The 17987-nt window shown below is 41.5% G+C and overlaps 1 protein-coding gene across 2 annotated transcripts in view; it reads left to right on the forward strand.

Annotated features, from left to right (window-relative positions):
- TBC1D4 (TBC1 domain family member 4) overlaps window positions 1-17987 on the forward strand; it is a 91403-nt gene that overhangs the window by 30914 nt on the left and 42502 nt on the right. For both annotated transcript variants that reach the window (XM_081857982.1, XM_081857983.1), the window contains exons 2-4: window positions 8948-9544; window positions 13221-13310; window positions 16414-16518. In XM_081857982.1, coding sequence (XP_081714108.1) covers window positions 8948-9544; window positions 13221-13310; window positions 16414-16518 — 792 coding nt within the window. The remainder of the gene's footprint in view (window positions 1-8947; window positions 9545-13220; window positions 13311-16413; window positions 16519-17987) is intronic.

Here is a 17987-nt window from a genome sequence, read left to right on the forward strand (position 1 = left end):
TTTTCGTCTTGCAAGGCATTCGTCTTGCGGGGCACCACTGTAATGGTAATGGCGCCCACCTGAGAGCTGCCAAAACTGAGTCCCGGTCAGAAAAAAAGCCCTGGTTCTACCCTACCAGATTGCTATGCTATTGAGTAAAATTGAAACTAGATGTCATTGGTTTTTTGGGTTTTTGTACAGCCCTGGTTGAGAGCAGGATGTTTCAAAAGCAAAATCTGGGTGATTGTATAAGCATAGCAGCTAGTGTTGAAGTGGGAGATGTTAGTATGAAATGTTGTGTACAAGCAACGAAACTTTAATCCTGGTTACTGTTCTGACAAAGAAAACACTTGAGGAATATTTGGCCTTCAGAGTTTAACGGTCAGTTTTCCACTTGGTCATTCAAAAATGTCAGGATTCCGTTGCCTTTTGCCCTAGAAGTTGTCTTTTACAGTTCTTTTCCCAGAAGTGATGTTGCTTTAAAAAAAAAAAAAAGGAAGTGATTGATGGAAGTTAAAAGGCTGTTGATGGGAAAACTAATTAACCTTATATAGTTCAGTTCTTGTTAGTAGGAGAAAATGTTAAGACTCCGAAGAGCAATAAATCAGATTAATTATCCTGCTGGATGCAGGCATTTGAGGCCAAGAACGAAATCATCTGGATGTGGGAATTGTATGAGTAACTTCGTTGAAAGTTGGCTTCATAAGTTAAGAAGCGGGGTGCTTTCTGTATTTGCAAGATGGATTAAATGTAATGGCTGGGATCCAAACAGTTGCATTAGGCGTGCCCAAGAGCTTTGACATGCGCAGTAGGATTTTGCATTGTTTTTTCACAGTAACCTGCAATCCCATTTTGCAAAAGCCTTCAAAATTTGCCTTGGTTCCTAAAGCAGTTTGTTCAGTGGCAAAGAGGACCAAAAAAAATTGGCCAAATTCAAGCCTTGAGTCCTATTAGGCACTCAGAATAGATCTCTTGGTTTCAGACAGTTACAGATAGGTAGCCGTGTTGGTCTGCCATAGTCAAAACAAAAAATTCCTTCGAGTAGCACCTTAAAGACCAACTAAGTTAGTTCTAGGTATGAGCTTTCGTGTGCATGCACACTGTGTATCTGAAGTATCTGTGTATCTGTGTATCTGAAGAAGTGTGCATGCACACGAAAGCTCATACCTAGAACTAACTTAGTTGGTCTTTAAGGTGCTACTGGAAGGAATTTTTTGTTTTGGTTTCAGACAGAATTAGGCAGCGGAGCAATAGTCGGAGCTGGTCGTTTTAGTCAGTTCCATGTTCCGATTTAGGTTCTTTCCTCTTCAAGCCTCACAAAGCTTGAAAACATTAACTTATTAAATGTGCAACACGTGTTACATGGATGCAAAAAAGAAGGAGGAGGTTTCACTGTTCCATAAATGTGCAAAGGATAATTGCCACGAGAAAATGAGCAGCAGAAAAACACACAGCTCTGATTCACTGCTTACTACTGCTTGAATTAGACCTTTTCGGATGTACAGTGGTACCTTGGTTCTCAAACGCCTTGGTACTCAAACGACTTGGAACCCAAACACTGCAAACCTGGAAGTAAGTGTTCCGGTTTGCAAACTTTTTTCAGAAGCCGAACATGCTCCGTTTTGAGTCTTACGCTTCTGTTTTGAGTACCACACTTCTGTTTTGAGTGTTACACTGAGATCTGTCTGTTTTTGGTATTTATTTTGTATTTTTGTTTTTGTGGCTCTTTTTGTTGTTGTTTTTGTGACTGTGTGGAACCCAGTTCAGCTACTGATTGATTGATTGATTGATTGATTGTGTGACTGCAGTCCATTGTTTATTGCTTTCATTTTATGGATCAATTGTCTCGTTAGATAGTAAAATTCATATTAAATTGCTGCTTTAGGGGTTGTTTTTAAAAGTCTGGAATGGATCAATCCATTTTGCATTACTTTATATGGAAAAGTGCACCTTGGTTTCGGAACACTTTGGTTTTGGAACGGACTTCCGGCATGGATTAAGTTTGAGAACCAAGGTACCGCTGTATAGCTGCAGCAGAAAACAGCAGCTTTATGTCTGTTTGTTCTGTCTTACTCTAATAAGAAGAAGAAGAAGAAGAGTTTGGATTTGATATCCCGCCTTTCACTCCCTTTAAGGAGTCTCAAAGCGGCTAACATTCTCCTTTCCCTTCCTCCCCCACAACAAACACTCTGTGAGGTGAGTGGGGCTGAGAGACAGAAGTGTGACTGGCCCAAGGTCACCCAGCAGCTGCATGTGGAGGAGCGGAGACGCGAACCCGGTTCCCCAGATTAGGAGACTACCGCTCTTAACCACTACACCACAAGACATAATAATATGTCTTGACTAGTTTCCTGTTCTTATAAGTGATGAGCAGTGACACCTTGCAGCATGGAGGTGTGTCTCACACACACACACACACACACAGAGAGAGAGAGAGAGAGAGAGAGATATGCTGTTTTGCTGTGGTATTTGGTTCTGACTTAAATTGCAGCATGCAGCTGTGATAATGAATTCTTCATAATACCTTCTGTAAGTCCTACGCTCGCTTTCGGTGGAATGCATTGTTTCACTTGCAGAAATATCATTTTTATTTTCTTAAGGACCCTCCTGTTCCTTTGGGAGCATTCAGTTCACTAAAGCTCTTAGTGAGGTTTTTGGATCAGGCCCAATCCTGCAAATGGAAGAGAGTACCCATCTCTGATCCAGGTAGTGCAGAGAGCAAGTACTTGGCCTAGTTTCCCCCGTGATAATAAACCCATGCCCAGTGTGTACCACTTCTGACTGCAAGCCCTGCTTGGAGTCCCTTTAATAATTTAATAATAATATTTTTTTTTATTTGTACCTCGCCCATCTGGCTGGGTTGCCCCAGCCACTCCCAATTTCTCAATCTTAAAATCAGTTCTTAGCACTACTACAGGAAATCTGGCTTAAAAAATAAAAATCCTGATGCAAACTCGTGCCTTTCAGTGTGAATTTCTCCTGACGAACACATTATTTGTTGTTTTTCTTAATAGAGTCATTTTTAGAATGCTGTTTTCCTAACATAATACATTTTCTTGTGATTTTTCACTAACATTTCACCAATGTATGCAATCTTATACAAGGGTACCCAACATGGTGGCGGTCGTGAACTACAACTCCTATCAGCCCCGGCCAGCACAGCCACTGCTTGGGGATGATGGGATTTGTAGTCCGAAACATCTGGAGGGCACCATGCTGCCCAAGTATATGCCTTTTCATACATATTACGTGACTGGAGAACTGCATTGCAAAATTCAGTGAAGTGCATATTTATAAAGATGTGACTGTGCTTCAGTTCACAATATTTTTTTTTGGAAAATGCAAATCTGCTAGGTTTGTCTTTAAATGTGAACTTACTATCCCCAATCCCTACATGCTAGTTTCTCTGCAAAGCCTTTTCTACTTTTCCTGAAAACTCATCTCTGAACTGAATGGGCCTAAGTTATGCTCTGGTGGGGCTTAAATGTATGAGATCCCTGATCATTCTTCAGCTGGGAAGTGATTATTCCATATACCGGTAGTTAGTAAACCTTCAATTGGTCAGTGGCCGTATCTTGCAATTGAATTGCTTGGGGCGGCAAGTTGGTGGCAAAATTTGGGATTCACTGAAGGACACCACGAGCTGCCAGGGGGTTTATGCAGGAAAAACCTTTTGTAGGCAGGAACCTCTTGGAACTGGAAACAACCTGCATTCCTTTAGGATCCATTAATTGAAGTTCCACTGCACATACCTGTATTTTTTTTTAAATCTGGAGACGAGCCAGAACAGCCAGTCTTTCAAGGCCACAGATAAAATCACCTTTATTAAAATGTGTGCAAGACAAGTTCTTGCAGACCTAACTCTGTAGATGGCTATGCCCACATTCCTACTTTGGGTTATGCAGAGGGCAGCGTTTTAAAGTACGTCAGACACAAATTGCTAGGTAAACAGAAATGCTTTGCCCAGCGGTTTAAGAGTAGTTTTCATATTGCTAGGACTGGGTTCGGAAATAAAGCTGAAATAAACAGGAAACTGTACCAGGGACTGTGCTCGCCTGGAGGGCTTGTGTGTGTCTTAACTCTGGCCTGCTTGTTTATTGAATTTAAGATGAAGAAATCTACCTCAGAATTAAAATACTCAGAATTAAAATGCACCAGTTGTGTTTTGAGGAGTCCTCTTTAAAAATGAGTGAACAGGATGACAATATCAGGGGTTGGTGTGGAAGCAAAAGAGGTTATATGCCCATAAAGGAAGCAAATGTTTTGGATTATCTTGGTTTCGTGAGGGTTATGCTTTGTCACTCAGTTATATTTTGGGCATGAAGTTCTTCTGCCTTTACTTCTTACATCTTGTCTTCAATAATTGCTGCCAACACAAGCATAATTTTAATAGATTTCTAGCAGGTGTTCAGGGTTGTGTGTTGTAATATACCAGCCTCTTCAAAAGATCATTATGAGGGAGGAAGTCTGTGTTGATGTGGTAGTGGAACATTAAGTTTTCAAATATAGATGCAGAGCTCAGAAAATGAGAAGTAATATTGATTGCAAAAGCTGAGGCTGGCCTATTTTCCTCCTAAACAGAAGCAGAAATGTTTTCAGCATAGACATTCTGGAATGTGGTTTTGTGGAGAATAACGGCTGATAGAGAATCTGTGCTAGAGATGTGTAGTTCATTTGTTAATGGTGAAGGATAAATTTGCTATTTATCACGATAAGGCTACATGGGGACGGGACCTTTGCACATTGTGCCACAAACATTCACACTTCAAGAAAGATCTTGAGGTTGGGGGTGATATCCTTACGTAATTGTATATACTTGTGCTGTTATGAGTTTGTGGGTGTTTCTGTGTTTCACATGATTCCAGGTATTTATTGAAGCTTAACTGAGTAAATACAGGCATGGCAATTCCTATCTTTGACCTAGATTCCTGCTCTGGAGATATTTCACTTCCCAGTATATGTTGCTCACTGTTCTGACATATCTTGAAAAGAGCCTGTTTGCCTGGAGGTGCAGTCTGAGGCACCTGGGAGAGTTGCATGCAAGTTAATATTATTCTTATTATCCACAATATATCCACCCCACTAAAACCACACTGCACCCCATAAAACTACCTCTGGAGCAATTCCCTGCACGTGGTTATTAAGCATGCCAGGAGGAAGGCTAGGCTAAATCCCTTTTCCCTGGCACTGAATTAGTATGCAAAGGGATTTTTAAAAATTTTTATTTAGTGCCCAGCTGCTGTCGGATGTGGTCCATCCTAGACTGGTTTAGCACTTCATCGAGAGTTGGGGCTTTATGTTGCTGAAGTAAACTTGAACATACTTGCCACGGGTGCAATAAATAAATATAAAAGCTAGGATTTGATTTGGTGGAAGAAATACATGCAAGGATGGTTATTGTGGCAGTATCTGACAGCAAGATTTAGTTGGTTGCAATGATCTCATTCCTTCAGGTTGGCATAGTATTGTGCTTCAACATTGCAGTTGGAGTTACAAAGATGCCCTATTGATAGTCATTTCCATCTGGATTCCATCCTTTGGTGGGAAGAATGAAGGGTGGAAATCCATCACAGCTGCAACAAGTCCTAGACTGACTATAAGAGTTATATTATCTGCTTCACTTGTAATGTTGGCAGACAAGTTAGAATAAAACTGCAGGAGAGTTTTGTAATATTGCCCCCCTTCTACCTTCTCCTTCCCTTTAATGTTTGATTATATTTATCTCTTTTCTTCTTCCATATTTATGTGTATCATCCCTTTCATATATATATTTTGGATGAGCACTTTAGGTCCTCTTTCACTGCTCTTTTTTATTTGGTTTTAAGAGGTATTTTGTTGTTGTTGTTTCTGGTTCTGTTACGTAAATTGCATCGAAACACTTCGGTGTGAAAAGGGATTGACAGAATAAAGTTGTTGAGTGTTTTGTACACAGATCAGGACAAACACCAGTGCTCATGTAATGGGACAGAGGGTTCAAGACAAGACAATTGTGATTTACTCTAGCTAAAGGTGATGAGAAGTTAAGAAGAGCCAATGGAGAATAATTGTTTGCCGCCACCCCAACCCTTATAAATAGGAATAGATGTGACTGGAAATTTGGCATAAATTTATGGAACTTGCACACTCTGCACTAAACATACAAGGTCAAGAATGTATGTTCAGAATGCTTCTGCCATGTTTGAGCGTTGCTTGTGTGTTCACAGTTTGCAGTTGGTCTGCATGTGTCTGTTGTAATTCCTGCTTCTTGGTTTGCCTCCCTCCAGCAACTGCCCCTCTTTTTAGAGATCAGCTTGGTCAATGAAAATATTCCTCTTATGTCTACATCATCAATGTGAGTCAAGTTTGCCCTAGCAAAAGGAAGAGCCTTTATGTATGGATATTTCTTGATCTTTCTTCCCTGGTCTCCTAAGCAAAGCTGATGTCATACCAAAAATCCATTTGGTCCAAACCTGATGCATCAATACCATTGATTTTTTTGCTTCTCTCTCTCTCTCCAGCCTGCTATCTCCTACAGGTGGTGCTCTCAATAAATAGAGGCTGCTAAACAAGCTCGGTGCCCCAGTAGCTTTGAATTCAAAATCTTATAAATTGCACCTGTCTCTTCGTAGAGCAAAGTAATACATCCCTTGGCAACTGCAGTCTTGAGCAATCAATAAACCTGCTCCTTTAGATACAAAGCTTGTTATCCTTGCTCACAGAAATAAGAATATGTTTTACCTACTTTATGTGCATCTTTATGATCAATATAATAACACTTAATGAGTAGATGGCAGACTTTCCACTTTGATCTTGGAAGCAGAGTCACGGTTGGATAATGCTTTTAAGCTGAAATTTGAGTTAATGTTTATAAAATCATATAATCCGAAGTGAGGGCTCTTTGCATCAGTTAGCACCATTCTCCAGTGTTTACTTGAGTGTAAACAAAAATAAAGTAATAACACTTGGGTTTATGTATTTCAGAGATACTCACATGTGAACAATTTAAGGAGAATTTTAAACATCTGTGTGCATGATACAATATATTACCCATAGTTTACAATCCATCCATGTTTATACCTGCAAAATACTTAAACTTTAGTCTGCCTATGTGAGTCAGACTCCTTTAGTTTAGTTTTAATTATATAGCTTTAAGAATGCAACTAAAAGGGCCTGTAGATAGTTAAATGCTTGACAGCATATGTGCTTCCTGTGTTTTAAATATCAGGAAACACTCTGCTTTTGAATCTGTAATGAGTGTTCCTTGAAAAACCATGCAACTGTTGCTGTGAACAGAGTGTCTAAGGAAATGCCGTGAAATAGCTGCCAATTCTGTAGCAAGAGAGACTTTTTTTCCTTGCAGAGGAAGAAAGTCTTTCTAAATACAGTCCTCTTTCTGTTTCTGGAGTTCTGTAGAACTTTGAGAATGCCTTCACTGTTCTGCTGAAATGCTAACAAGGTACCACTTTGTTACATATGGAATAGGAGAAGCTTCTAGCTTACTAAATCTTAAGCGCTTACCTAAAAAATTCATAAAGAAAATATTCATGCAGCTAGTGTGTTATGTGTACAGCGTTTCATCTTTCAGGGGAAATTTACTAGCAGAATAGCTTCAGCTTTTTATATGTGAGATGTGTGGCAGAAGTAATACTATTCACAGCCTTCTTCACTTGAAGTATTGTATTGCTATGTATTTCCCATTTTCCGTATCCAAAATGGATATGGTGGTCAACGTGAGCTTGCATCCCGTGGTGGTTTTGTGCTGCTGTAAAGCATATCCCATCAAATGAAAATTGGCTGCCCTACCTTGTCCATTCCCACCACCACCTACCATGGTCGCTTGAATTCTCCAAAAATTGTATGTATTCAAACTCCAAATGGAGAATTTTTATATTACGGGAGCATGCCATATTTTCCTTTGATAGGTCAATGCTAAAAGTAAATAAATGAACTATTGGGTTGTATTTTTTCTAAACCTGTGAGATCAAGCTGATGTTGAAGTTCAAGTAGAAAGTCACCTTTATAATGAACAAATTTCTTATCCATACTCAAGTCTTTGAAATTTGAAATTGTTGCAAAAAATTCTACTGTCGTAAGAAAGGATGCTTTTTATGCTTAATAGTCATGATGGAGAATGTGGTTTCTGAGGATTCTAGGGCTTGAACACTTGTGATTAGAAGTTTTGGTAGAATTGCTTAAACTGTTCTTGGCAAACCAGTTAGCCATTTTTCTGCCTGTTATAGTAATTGTAATGTGCTCTGCTAGGTGCTGTATGGTTTTTAATTATATTTTATTACTTCTTTCATTTCTTTTACTGTAGTTTATTATATTTCAGTTTGCATTCCATCGAATTCAGATTGCAAATCAATACAATGTAATATAAGAAATAAAAGAAGCAGTCAAGTACAATTGTAATCAATGTAAACATGCTGCAGACTACCAGAATGAAGTTTGTGGAGTTCTAGTGGTCCATGGACCACAGTTAGAAAATTTGTGCTCTTAACCCTCTTCTCCAAGCTTGCAGTACTGGCCAATACTTCTCTAGTAGATGTCATTGTCCCCTGCCCAAACTGAAGTGTGTGTCTTTGGGGGGGGGGGGGAGGTGATAACAGAGATGCACTCTCTGTCTTGGTTTTTCTTAGAATTTTCAGTGTGTCCTGTTCATGAATGCATGGAGCAATTGATAACTACAGAGGCATATCTGAATTCTATTTAGAATCAATGCAAAAACAGAGCGAGCATACAGTCCCTAAACCTCACATTCTCCAGTCCAGGTAATCAGGTCATTTTATAGGTAATTGTTTGAATCTTCCATAAGATCTTCCTTATGTGTAAGGACTGGGTTATCCCTTTTTCTGGACGCCCATCCAAGGTAAGGCAAACCTCCACTCCAGAGACAGCACCCTTCTCTTAAAAGAAGCGCCTATCTTTTTGTTAAAAAGTTTTCTGTTTTCATTTTGTTAATGATGTTTCTCTTTCTCCTTTTCTAAAGGTTCCAGATGTCATCAGCAGCATAAGACAGGTTTGCAAAGCAGCCCTGAAAGAGGACGCCAAGCCTAACAAAGACAGCGAAGATGCCTTCTACAACTCTCAAAAATTTGAGGTCCTGTACTGTGGCAAAGTGATGGTGGCACACAAAAAGGCACCTTCCAGCCTGATTGACGACTGCATCGAGAAGTTCAACCTGCACGAGCGCCAGCGCCTGAAACTCTTGAGCGAGCAGAGGAATGCGGAATCTATCACAGATCTTATGGAGTGCGATGGAGAACTGCCCTCTTCTCCCTCGGACAGTCCGTTTGAGGAGGTGGATGGCCTAAATGGTGGTAGCCCCGGGATGTTCATAGTTGGAAGCCAGCCCAACCTGGCCAGCTTGGCCAGCTCCCGCATCTCTTTCCCCGAGCGCATTTTGGAGGATTCAGGGTTTGATGAGCAGCAGGAGTTCCGATCCCGGTGCAGCAGTGTTACAGGTGTCATGCAAAGGAAGGTTCATGACAATAGTTTGAAAACACAATCCCGGAGACGTCACGCAAGTGCCCCAAGCCACGTCCAGCCTTCTGACTCCAAAATGAACAGGACAATGCTCTTTCAGGTATGCTCTGTGTATAATCCAGTATATTCGCAGCCGGGAGGGTGGAGTGAATGGGAATGGATTGAGGTAGACAAATTTACATACTACTGTATCTTTACTTCATATCTTTAAGTTGGAGTCCTTTTGTACAAACATGCTTGGAATCTGATCACTGACAAACAACACAAGCTAGCAGGGAAAGATCCTTACACTTATTAGTCCAAACAGACTCCTAGTCAACGCATCAAAGTTGGAGATGTACTGTTGGTCGCAAAGCACCAGCGATAGCTGCTCTAAACTTCTTGCAAGCTGCAGCTTGAACTTGCTCTCAGACAATAAGCTCTCTTATCCAAATTGTGTTTGCACCTAAAGAAGAAGAGGAAGAAAAGTTTGGATTTGATATCCCGCCTTTCACTCCCTTTAAGGAGTCTCAAAGCGGCTAACATTCTCCTTTCCCTTCTTCTCCCACAACAAACACTCTGTGAGGTGAGTGGGGCTGAGAGACTTCAGAGAAGTATGACTAGCCCAAGGTCACTCAGCAGCTGCATGTGGAGGAGCGGAGACGCAAACCCAGTTCACCAGATTACAAGACTACCGCTCTTAACCACTACACCACACTGGCTCTCATCAGTAAAACAAAATGAATCTTAACATCAGTGTTTAGTGGTACAACCATGGTTTTCAGTCATAAGGCGAACAGAATAAGAGGCTGAAATTGTGCAATAGGTTGAAAGACAAGGTTCCCAACTTCTGATGAGTGGTCAGTGCTGTGTTAAGAGTTCTTCTGCTTTCATTTTATGTTATTTGTTCAGTCACCCAATAGCTTCCCAAGCGCTCATTATCTTTTACAATTAGTGGGGATCTGTGGTGATGCCACACCTCGGTATACCTTTCCCGAAGAGGCCTTAAAGGCTGTGCCATCACTCCTAAGTTTAGCAGGCAGGGTAAAACTATTCTTTTTCCACAGGACTATTAAATTTTCTGCTGACCGGGTAAATTACCCTTTAGGTTTTGATGCAGCTGTTGCCAGTATCTGATGCAGGATCTTTGCAGAAGATAAACAGGTCTGGATCTGTTTAGTGCATGGATAGGAGACTGTCAGGGAACTCAAATGACACAGCTTTGAGTTCCATGATGGAACTTAAGGCGGTACCTATAAAACAAACACAGCTTTGTTTACAGTATAACCCTGTTCATATTTACTCAGAAACAAATTTCCAATGTGACTTCCTCCCCAGTTTATTATTAGGGCTATAGCCTTTAATTGTTCTTTTAATAAAACAATATTTTTACATATATATGTATATATATATATACACACACACACACACACACACACACAAACACATACATACATTTGCACGTGTACAAACCCAGAGATATTAAACAGCCCTGGCAACTATTTTTGGCAGGCAAATCTGTTAAGAGATTTTAAAATTAAAAATTCCACTTAACATTGCAGACTGTAGTCCACAAAAACTTCTGCCATCAGTTCACAATCTTCAGATGCTGCAAGGCTCCTTGTTTTTATTACGAAACAGCGCAGTGCCTTACAGAAGTGAGCCCGGTTGAGTTAAATGGAACTTTCCCCTAACAAGTGTGTATAGGACTATGGCCAACATGAATGCTATTCCAGAATTTGCAGGCAATAGTTTATATCTGGGGTCAGCAAAGCTTTTGTGGTTTGGGCCAGTTCACGGTCCCGCAGTGGGCCAGAGTGCGCGCACACACGCATGCACAAACACTATTTCTGGTGCTCCTTTCAGTGCAGAGGAGGCGTACGCAGCTTCCCATTGGCTAGTGGAGCTTCCTGCAGCCAATTGGAAGCCAGCCAGTGTCGTGGAAGGCGGTCCCCGCTCTGCTCCGCACCAGTTTAGCCTGGCTGGGCATTCACATACATGAGAGAGAGAGAGCGAGAGAGCGCGCGCGCGAGCGGAGACTGTAGTCATCCACGCTGATCCATGCTGCTCAAAGCCATTTCAGCCCTTCCTTTACTGCTTCTGTTCCTCCCCTAGATATTTTTTCATCTTTCCTTACAAATAACTTGCTCCTTCAATTTATTCTCAGGCCTCTCCCCTCTCCCTTTTGTTACCTTTTTACTAAGGATTCATCCACAGTGGTCAGTTAAAACATTATAAATGCATTATAAACCTTTGACATCAGAGGGTGCTATAGAGCACTGATCCATCGCCAATGTAAAATTGCATTGAGAGTTATATTACTTTTTAAAAAGCGTTTTTACAGGTCAGTGTAGATCTAGCCTCAGTCTGGGGCTAGCATTGCCATAAAGGTAAAGGTAAAGGGACCCCTGACCATTAGGTCCAGTCGTGGCCGACTCTGGGGTTGCGGCGCTCATCTCGCTTTATTCGCCAAGGGAGCCAGTGTACAGCTTCCGGGTCATGTGGCCAGCATGACTAAGCTGCTTCTGGCGAACCAGAGCAGCGCACAGAAACGCCGTTTACCTTCCCGCCGGATCGGTACCTATTGATCTACTTGCACTTTGATGTGCTTTCGAACTGCTAGGTTGGCAGGAGCAGGGACCGAGCAATGGGAGCTCACCCCGTCGCGGGGATTCGAACCGCCGACCTTCTGATTGGCAAGTCCTCGGCTCTGTGGTTTAACCCACAGCGCCACCCACATCCCTTAGCATTGCCATAGGCTGCTGCAAATCAGAGAGCTGTCTGTAACATAAGCTGTATAGGTTCTCCTGGCCCAGTATGCAGATTATAAATGGTAAAAAAAGTAATAATATGTTCAGCAAATGGAGCGAGAGGAGAAAACTTCACAAAATGAAATACAAATTTTGATAGGAATATGTGATGGTTGGTAGGTTTTGACCTGTGAAGCCAGGATTGTAGTTTGGAGCACTGAGGAAGCAATGACTCTAAATAATGGAGCAGTATCTCTAAATTATGTTTTTGTTTGGTTGACCACCACCTTAAAAGCATACCAAAGCTAATTATATACTGAAAAAGATACTGTACATGTACATGTTCAGCCAACAATTTGATGTACAGTACTTCTGATAAAATTCCTTGTGACCTGTCCTGTTCACACTTACTTTCTGCTTTTGGTGTTTGTTAAATCTGTAAACATGTGAGATTAGCTTCTGGATGACTGGTTAAGATGATCTTCAAGATCCCTTAAATTGAAAATATTTGCAGGCAAGTTTATTTAGAGCAAATTCATCAATGTGTATTCTTAAACTGCATGCTGATGCTCTTCCTGGTTCCTCTTGACTATTTTTCTGTATCTTATAATTCCCATTATTCATCTTCTGTCACCTAGTTTTATTCTGAATATTTCCAGTTGCCTTGACTTTTTGGAACATTTGAGAGACTTCTTGTTACTGAGACTTCAAGCCTGTGTCTTCTGTGGGAGCTTGCATGACTGACTACTCATCCCATAGATAAAATGGAATCCTGAATAAAACAAAAGCAAAGCACTAGTGAGACTGAGTATATTATATGCCTGTTCCTCTTTCTCTATTCCAATTGCTTTCAGGTGGCTTAGCAGAACTGTCACCCTGTCCTTAATCATTACTGTTGGTATAACATCAGTTTTTGATACTCTTCCCTTTGATAAACAGGCACGAGTAAAAATTTCTGGCGCCTCAAGTCTCAAGGATAGCTATTTGTCCACGATGTTCTGAGTGCCTTAACATGTTGTTGTTGTTGTTGTTTTCTCTCTTTTCAAGGTTGGTCGATTTGAAATTAACCTCATCAGTCCAGATACTAAATCGGTTGTGTTTGAGAAGAACTTTAAAGATATCTCCTCATGTTCTCAGGTGGGTACCCAAGCTAGGTTAATAGTATTTGAATAAAACAAGCTGGGCATCTTCAGAATAAAAACAGGTTTGGAAAATTAAGTGTAAGCAGAAGGACTGAGGTGGGAGGAACTATTTGTTAACATCTGCTTAGTTGTTCCTGCTTTTCACTGTAGAATTAAGGGAATTCCAGAGAATTATCCTGCAGTACCAACAACAGAGACATCTGTTAAGTTTCATGCTGTTTGCTGCTGATTTCTCATTTCCACTCCTCCTTGTGGTAATAAATTTTTCTTAGAACATTTAGAACAACAATTTGAAATTAAAAATAAAATAAAATTGAGTGATCAGTGGGTACTTTTGACATGACGCTTTGCCTACTTATTGAAAGAGAAGTTTCAGTTCATTCTCTTTATTAAGGTAATTGCAGGTGAAAACTGTTATTCACATCTAAAATTAAAAGTATCAGAGAGATAAATGATGAAATAGCGCGCTGGGATATTTCTTGATCATTCCCCTGCCCCCCAAAATGGGGTCTCGTCGTGACAGCTAATCCTGTTACATGTGCAAAACAGATAGACCTGACCAGTGAATGTGCTTTGTGATAGAGATAGTGAGATACATGCTTCTGTGGGCTTTGTGTATGGAAGGCAGTTTCTGCTTGCAATTCTCAGTTGCTCGGTTGCAGCCACTATTTTCCAGCAAGACTTGCAGGCAAATACCTTCATCGCGTCATCATCTTTCGAGGCGGTTACTGCGTTCTTAGTTTTATCATCACCGGTTTTAGAGTTCTCAAGCATGCATTCTCTTGGACTAAAATAGCAACGTCACTTCCAACCGGCTGTTTTCTAGTGACTGACAATTTTGCAGGAAGGTTGCATGCATTGAACTTGTACAAGCAGATCACAAATATCAAAACATATTAGTATGGCGTTGCTTGTCAGAAGCAGCTGTGAGAGTTTCCCTGTACTGAGAACAATAAAAGAAACTCACCTGTTGTTCTTGGGATGTTTAAAAACCTCCCTAGGGAAGAACTAAGAGGAGAGAACCTAACTGACAGTCACACCAGTTTTAAGTTTTAGGGTTTTCCCCCTTACACACAGTTGTCTCACTTACTGTATTGTGGTAAGGAGCAACCCTGTGGTTACTTTCACTCCCTTAGTGCTGGTGAAGGAAAGAGAATCGTCTGCTTGCTTTTGATTCAGTATGAATTTCTGCTCCATTTCTGTTGAGGTCTGAAGTCCTTGAACTTCTCTTCTGCAAGGACTTTATGATATAACCAAGGGGGATCCACAAGATGGTGTTGGACTACAACTCCCAACTGCTCTGGTCAGCATGACCGGTGATAATGTATGGGGAGAGCTATAGACCACCAGCACATGGAGGGTTGTAAACTGCTGGCAAAAACCTTTACATGTTTACTCAGCCATAACCCCCACTGAGTTCAGTAGGACTTAACTCACAGATAGGCATGCATAGGATTGCAGAATGAATACCTTCCTCCTTTAAACTGTTTAGTGTGGTCAGTGCTGTTCTTGGTTTCTTAAAATCACTTTATTTTTCATGTTTTCCATTTTACTACAAAACTACATCTCCTTGACATCTGATGGGAGGACGTTCCACAGGGCGGGCGCTACTACCAAGAAGGCCCTCTGCCTGGTTTCCTGTAACCTCACTTCTCGCAGTGAGGAAGGCCAGAAGGCCCTTGGAGCTGGACCTCAGTGTCCTGGCTGAACGATGGGGGTGGAGACACTCCTTCAGGTATGCAGGGCCAAGGCCGTTTAGAGCAGGCATCCCTAACCTTTGGCCCTCCAGATGTTTTGGACCACAATTCCCATCACCCCTGACCCCTGGTCCTGTTAGCTAGGGATCATGGGAGTTGTAGGCCAAAACATCTGGAGGGCCGCAAGTTGGGGGTGCCTGCTGTAGAGCTTTAAAGTACCAACACTGGACCATAAAGAAGGCTGATCGCTGAAGAATGATGCTTTTGAATTCTGGTGCTGGAGGAGACTCTTGAGAGTCCCATGGACTGCAAGAAGATCAGACTTATCCATTCTGAAGGAAATCAGCTCTGAGTGCTCACTGGAAGGACAGATCCTGAAGCTGAGGCGCCAGTACTTTGGCCACCTCATGAGAAGAGAAGACTCCCTGGAAAAGACCCTGATGTTGGGAAAGATTGAGGGCACAAGGAGAAGGGGACGACAGAGGATGAGGTGGTTGGACAGTTTTTTCTCGAAGCTATCCAAACTACGGGAGCAAGTGGAAGACAGGAGTGCCTGGCGTGCTCTGGTCCATGTGGTGATGAAGAGTCGGACACAACTAAATGACTAAACAACAACCAACACTTTGAATTGTGCTCAGAAACATACTGGGAGCCAGTGTACCAAGACCAGTGTTATGTGGTCTCAGCGGCCGCCCCCAGTCACCAGTCTAGCTGCCACATTCTGGATTAGTTGTAGCTTCTGAGCCACCTTCAAAGGTAGCCCCGGGTAGAGCGTGTTGCAGTCTCGGCCGACGTACCAGATGAGCATACAAATTTTATACATGTACCAGTGTACACAAATAAACACTGCGTGTGACCCGTTTCAACTCAGGCTGAGGCTGCCGCCATTTTCATTTTGTATGCTGGGGCCTAGAAGTCAGGAGCTATGCCAAGTAGAGACTTAACTATTTCGGATCTTCTCATGCTCCCTTCAGAAAGAAAGGACACAAATAATTTTGGGGTCCTTCTTGATTCACAGGGCTTTGGGGCAGTGTCATAAATGTATACTGAGAGGAGGAATAGGCAGTGGAAGCAGAAACAAAAGTCAGAAAAATGATCCTGACTCTTCTGGGTAGTAATTCAAAATAGTGATCTGTTTGCTTTGTTTTGTTTTTGGAGATGTGTGTTGGAGCAAGGAGCATCACATATTCAGAAATGTTTGTATATATTTATACGCTCTCTTTAAAACCACAAAAGGATCATGGTTTTTCTATCTATATGATTGGGAAGCACTATACAGGAAAAGTAGGTTTAGTTACTCCTGATTTTTTTAAAAAATGCTAGAGTCCTAATGATCAGTAGTTGATGAGCATTAATTAATTTTTTACTGTATGTTCAGCTTTTCGTTTTATTTCTCTCCAGGGCATAAGACACATAGATCACTTTGGTTTTATTTGTCGGGAATCTGCGGAACCTGGGATCAATCAGTATGTTTGCTATGTGTTCCAGTGTGCAAGCGAATCTCTGGTAAGTCACTACTGTTTACTGTACTGTATTCTTCCGTTCATCTAGTGATTTGTATCTCAAGAGCTATAAAACTTCAAAAATGTGGTAAGATATTTGTGTTCCTTTTTTCTTTTTCTTTTTTTGGACCCAGGCCAAGTCCATAGCGTGATCTCCTTGTGACTCTTAGTTCTGGACAGTGGGGGGGAAAGCAGCACTCGCTTCTAGTCTTTGTTTTCCTTCCCACATCCTATGGCAGTAATTTCATGTGCCAGGGCACATTCGGCAGATATTTCATACCCATTTTGAGCAGGGTAATGAAGCGTGACACATCTCCCTTATCTCTTCACCAAGATATGGGCAGCAACATCATCACAAGGCCAGGAGGAAAGAGACCCTGGGATTCAAGAGTCTATGATGCTGCAGTAGCAGGGGAAATCCCAGGAAAAACCCAACAGTACCCACCCAAAGTACTATAATCCTAAAAGATTATAATAGCTGCCTCCCCCCACGACCAACACCCATAGTTGCAAAAAGGGTATCGCTTGTTCTGATGCCTGATTGACATTGCTTCCTACATGCCTCACAAATAACTTAGTACACTAGTTTATGCATGCACAACTGCCTTCGGAGCTTCTATACCGGCAGGACAGAATTTTATTCTGTAATTTCAGGTGTTGAGAATGGCTCCAATTGTAACTAAAAGCTGTTTTGACAGAAGAGTCAAAACAGAAATCTCTGCCTAGGCTCCTGTGCCATATAAGGCTCTGAGTTAGGATCTAAATGATAAAGATGATGTGATCTTTGGAAAGAGAAAACTGCACAGCCACCAAATACTCTGCTAAGCAACAATCCATAGACAAGGGCCTCACTTTCCTTGCCTGGCAAATATTCTTCACAAGAAAGCTGTGGAACCGTGTCCAAATGCAAAAAAGAAGAAGGTCAAAGCAAACTAGAAGCTACTGTAAAAAGCGAATCTTGTTCCAGATTTTTCCAGACTTGAGGTCTGGCTTTCTTAAACGGCACAACATAAAATATAGGAAGCGAAAGGAGATACTGAAAAGCTTCTTTGCAGGGCATGAAAATGGATTTGAATCTCTATAACACTTGAGGGGAAGCCTTGTAACCTCTGACCCTTTTCCTGACAGAGAATGTAAAGTTTGCCCCCCTCTAACGTGGGAGAGTGTGGGAAATTCGCTTGCCTCTATTTGCGATTGTGTCGGGGGGTGGGGGAGCACAGCCCAGACTGCCGTCTGGAAACAATAAAGGCTGGCGAGCTGTTCAGTTGGTTACTAATAAGTTGGTAGCTTGTCTTCAGCTCCTTTTAGTCCCACTACATAAAGGCCCAGTTCTCTAAATTAAATTCGATCCAGGAGTAGGATTTAATAACTTCATTATGCTTATTGGAAAAGTTAAGTTTCCGATCCCTATTATCAAACAATTCAGCTGTGTTAAAAAACAAACAAGAAAAACGACACTTGTTTAAAAAACAA

Source organism: Podarcis erhardii (genome assembly GCF_964252035.2).
Source record: "Podarcis erhardii genome assembly, chromosome: 4".
Taxonomy (NCBI): domain Eukaryota; kingdom Metazoa; phylum Chordata; class Lepidosauria; order Squamata; family Lacertidae; genus Podarcis; species Podarcis erhardii.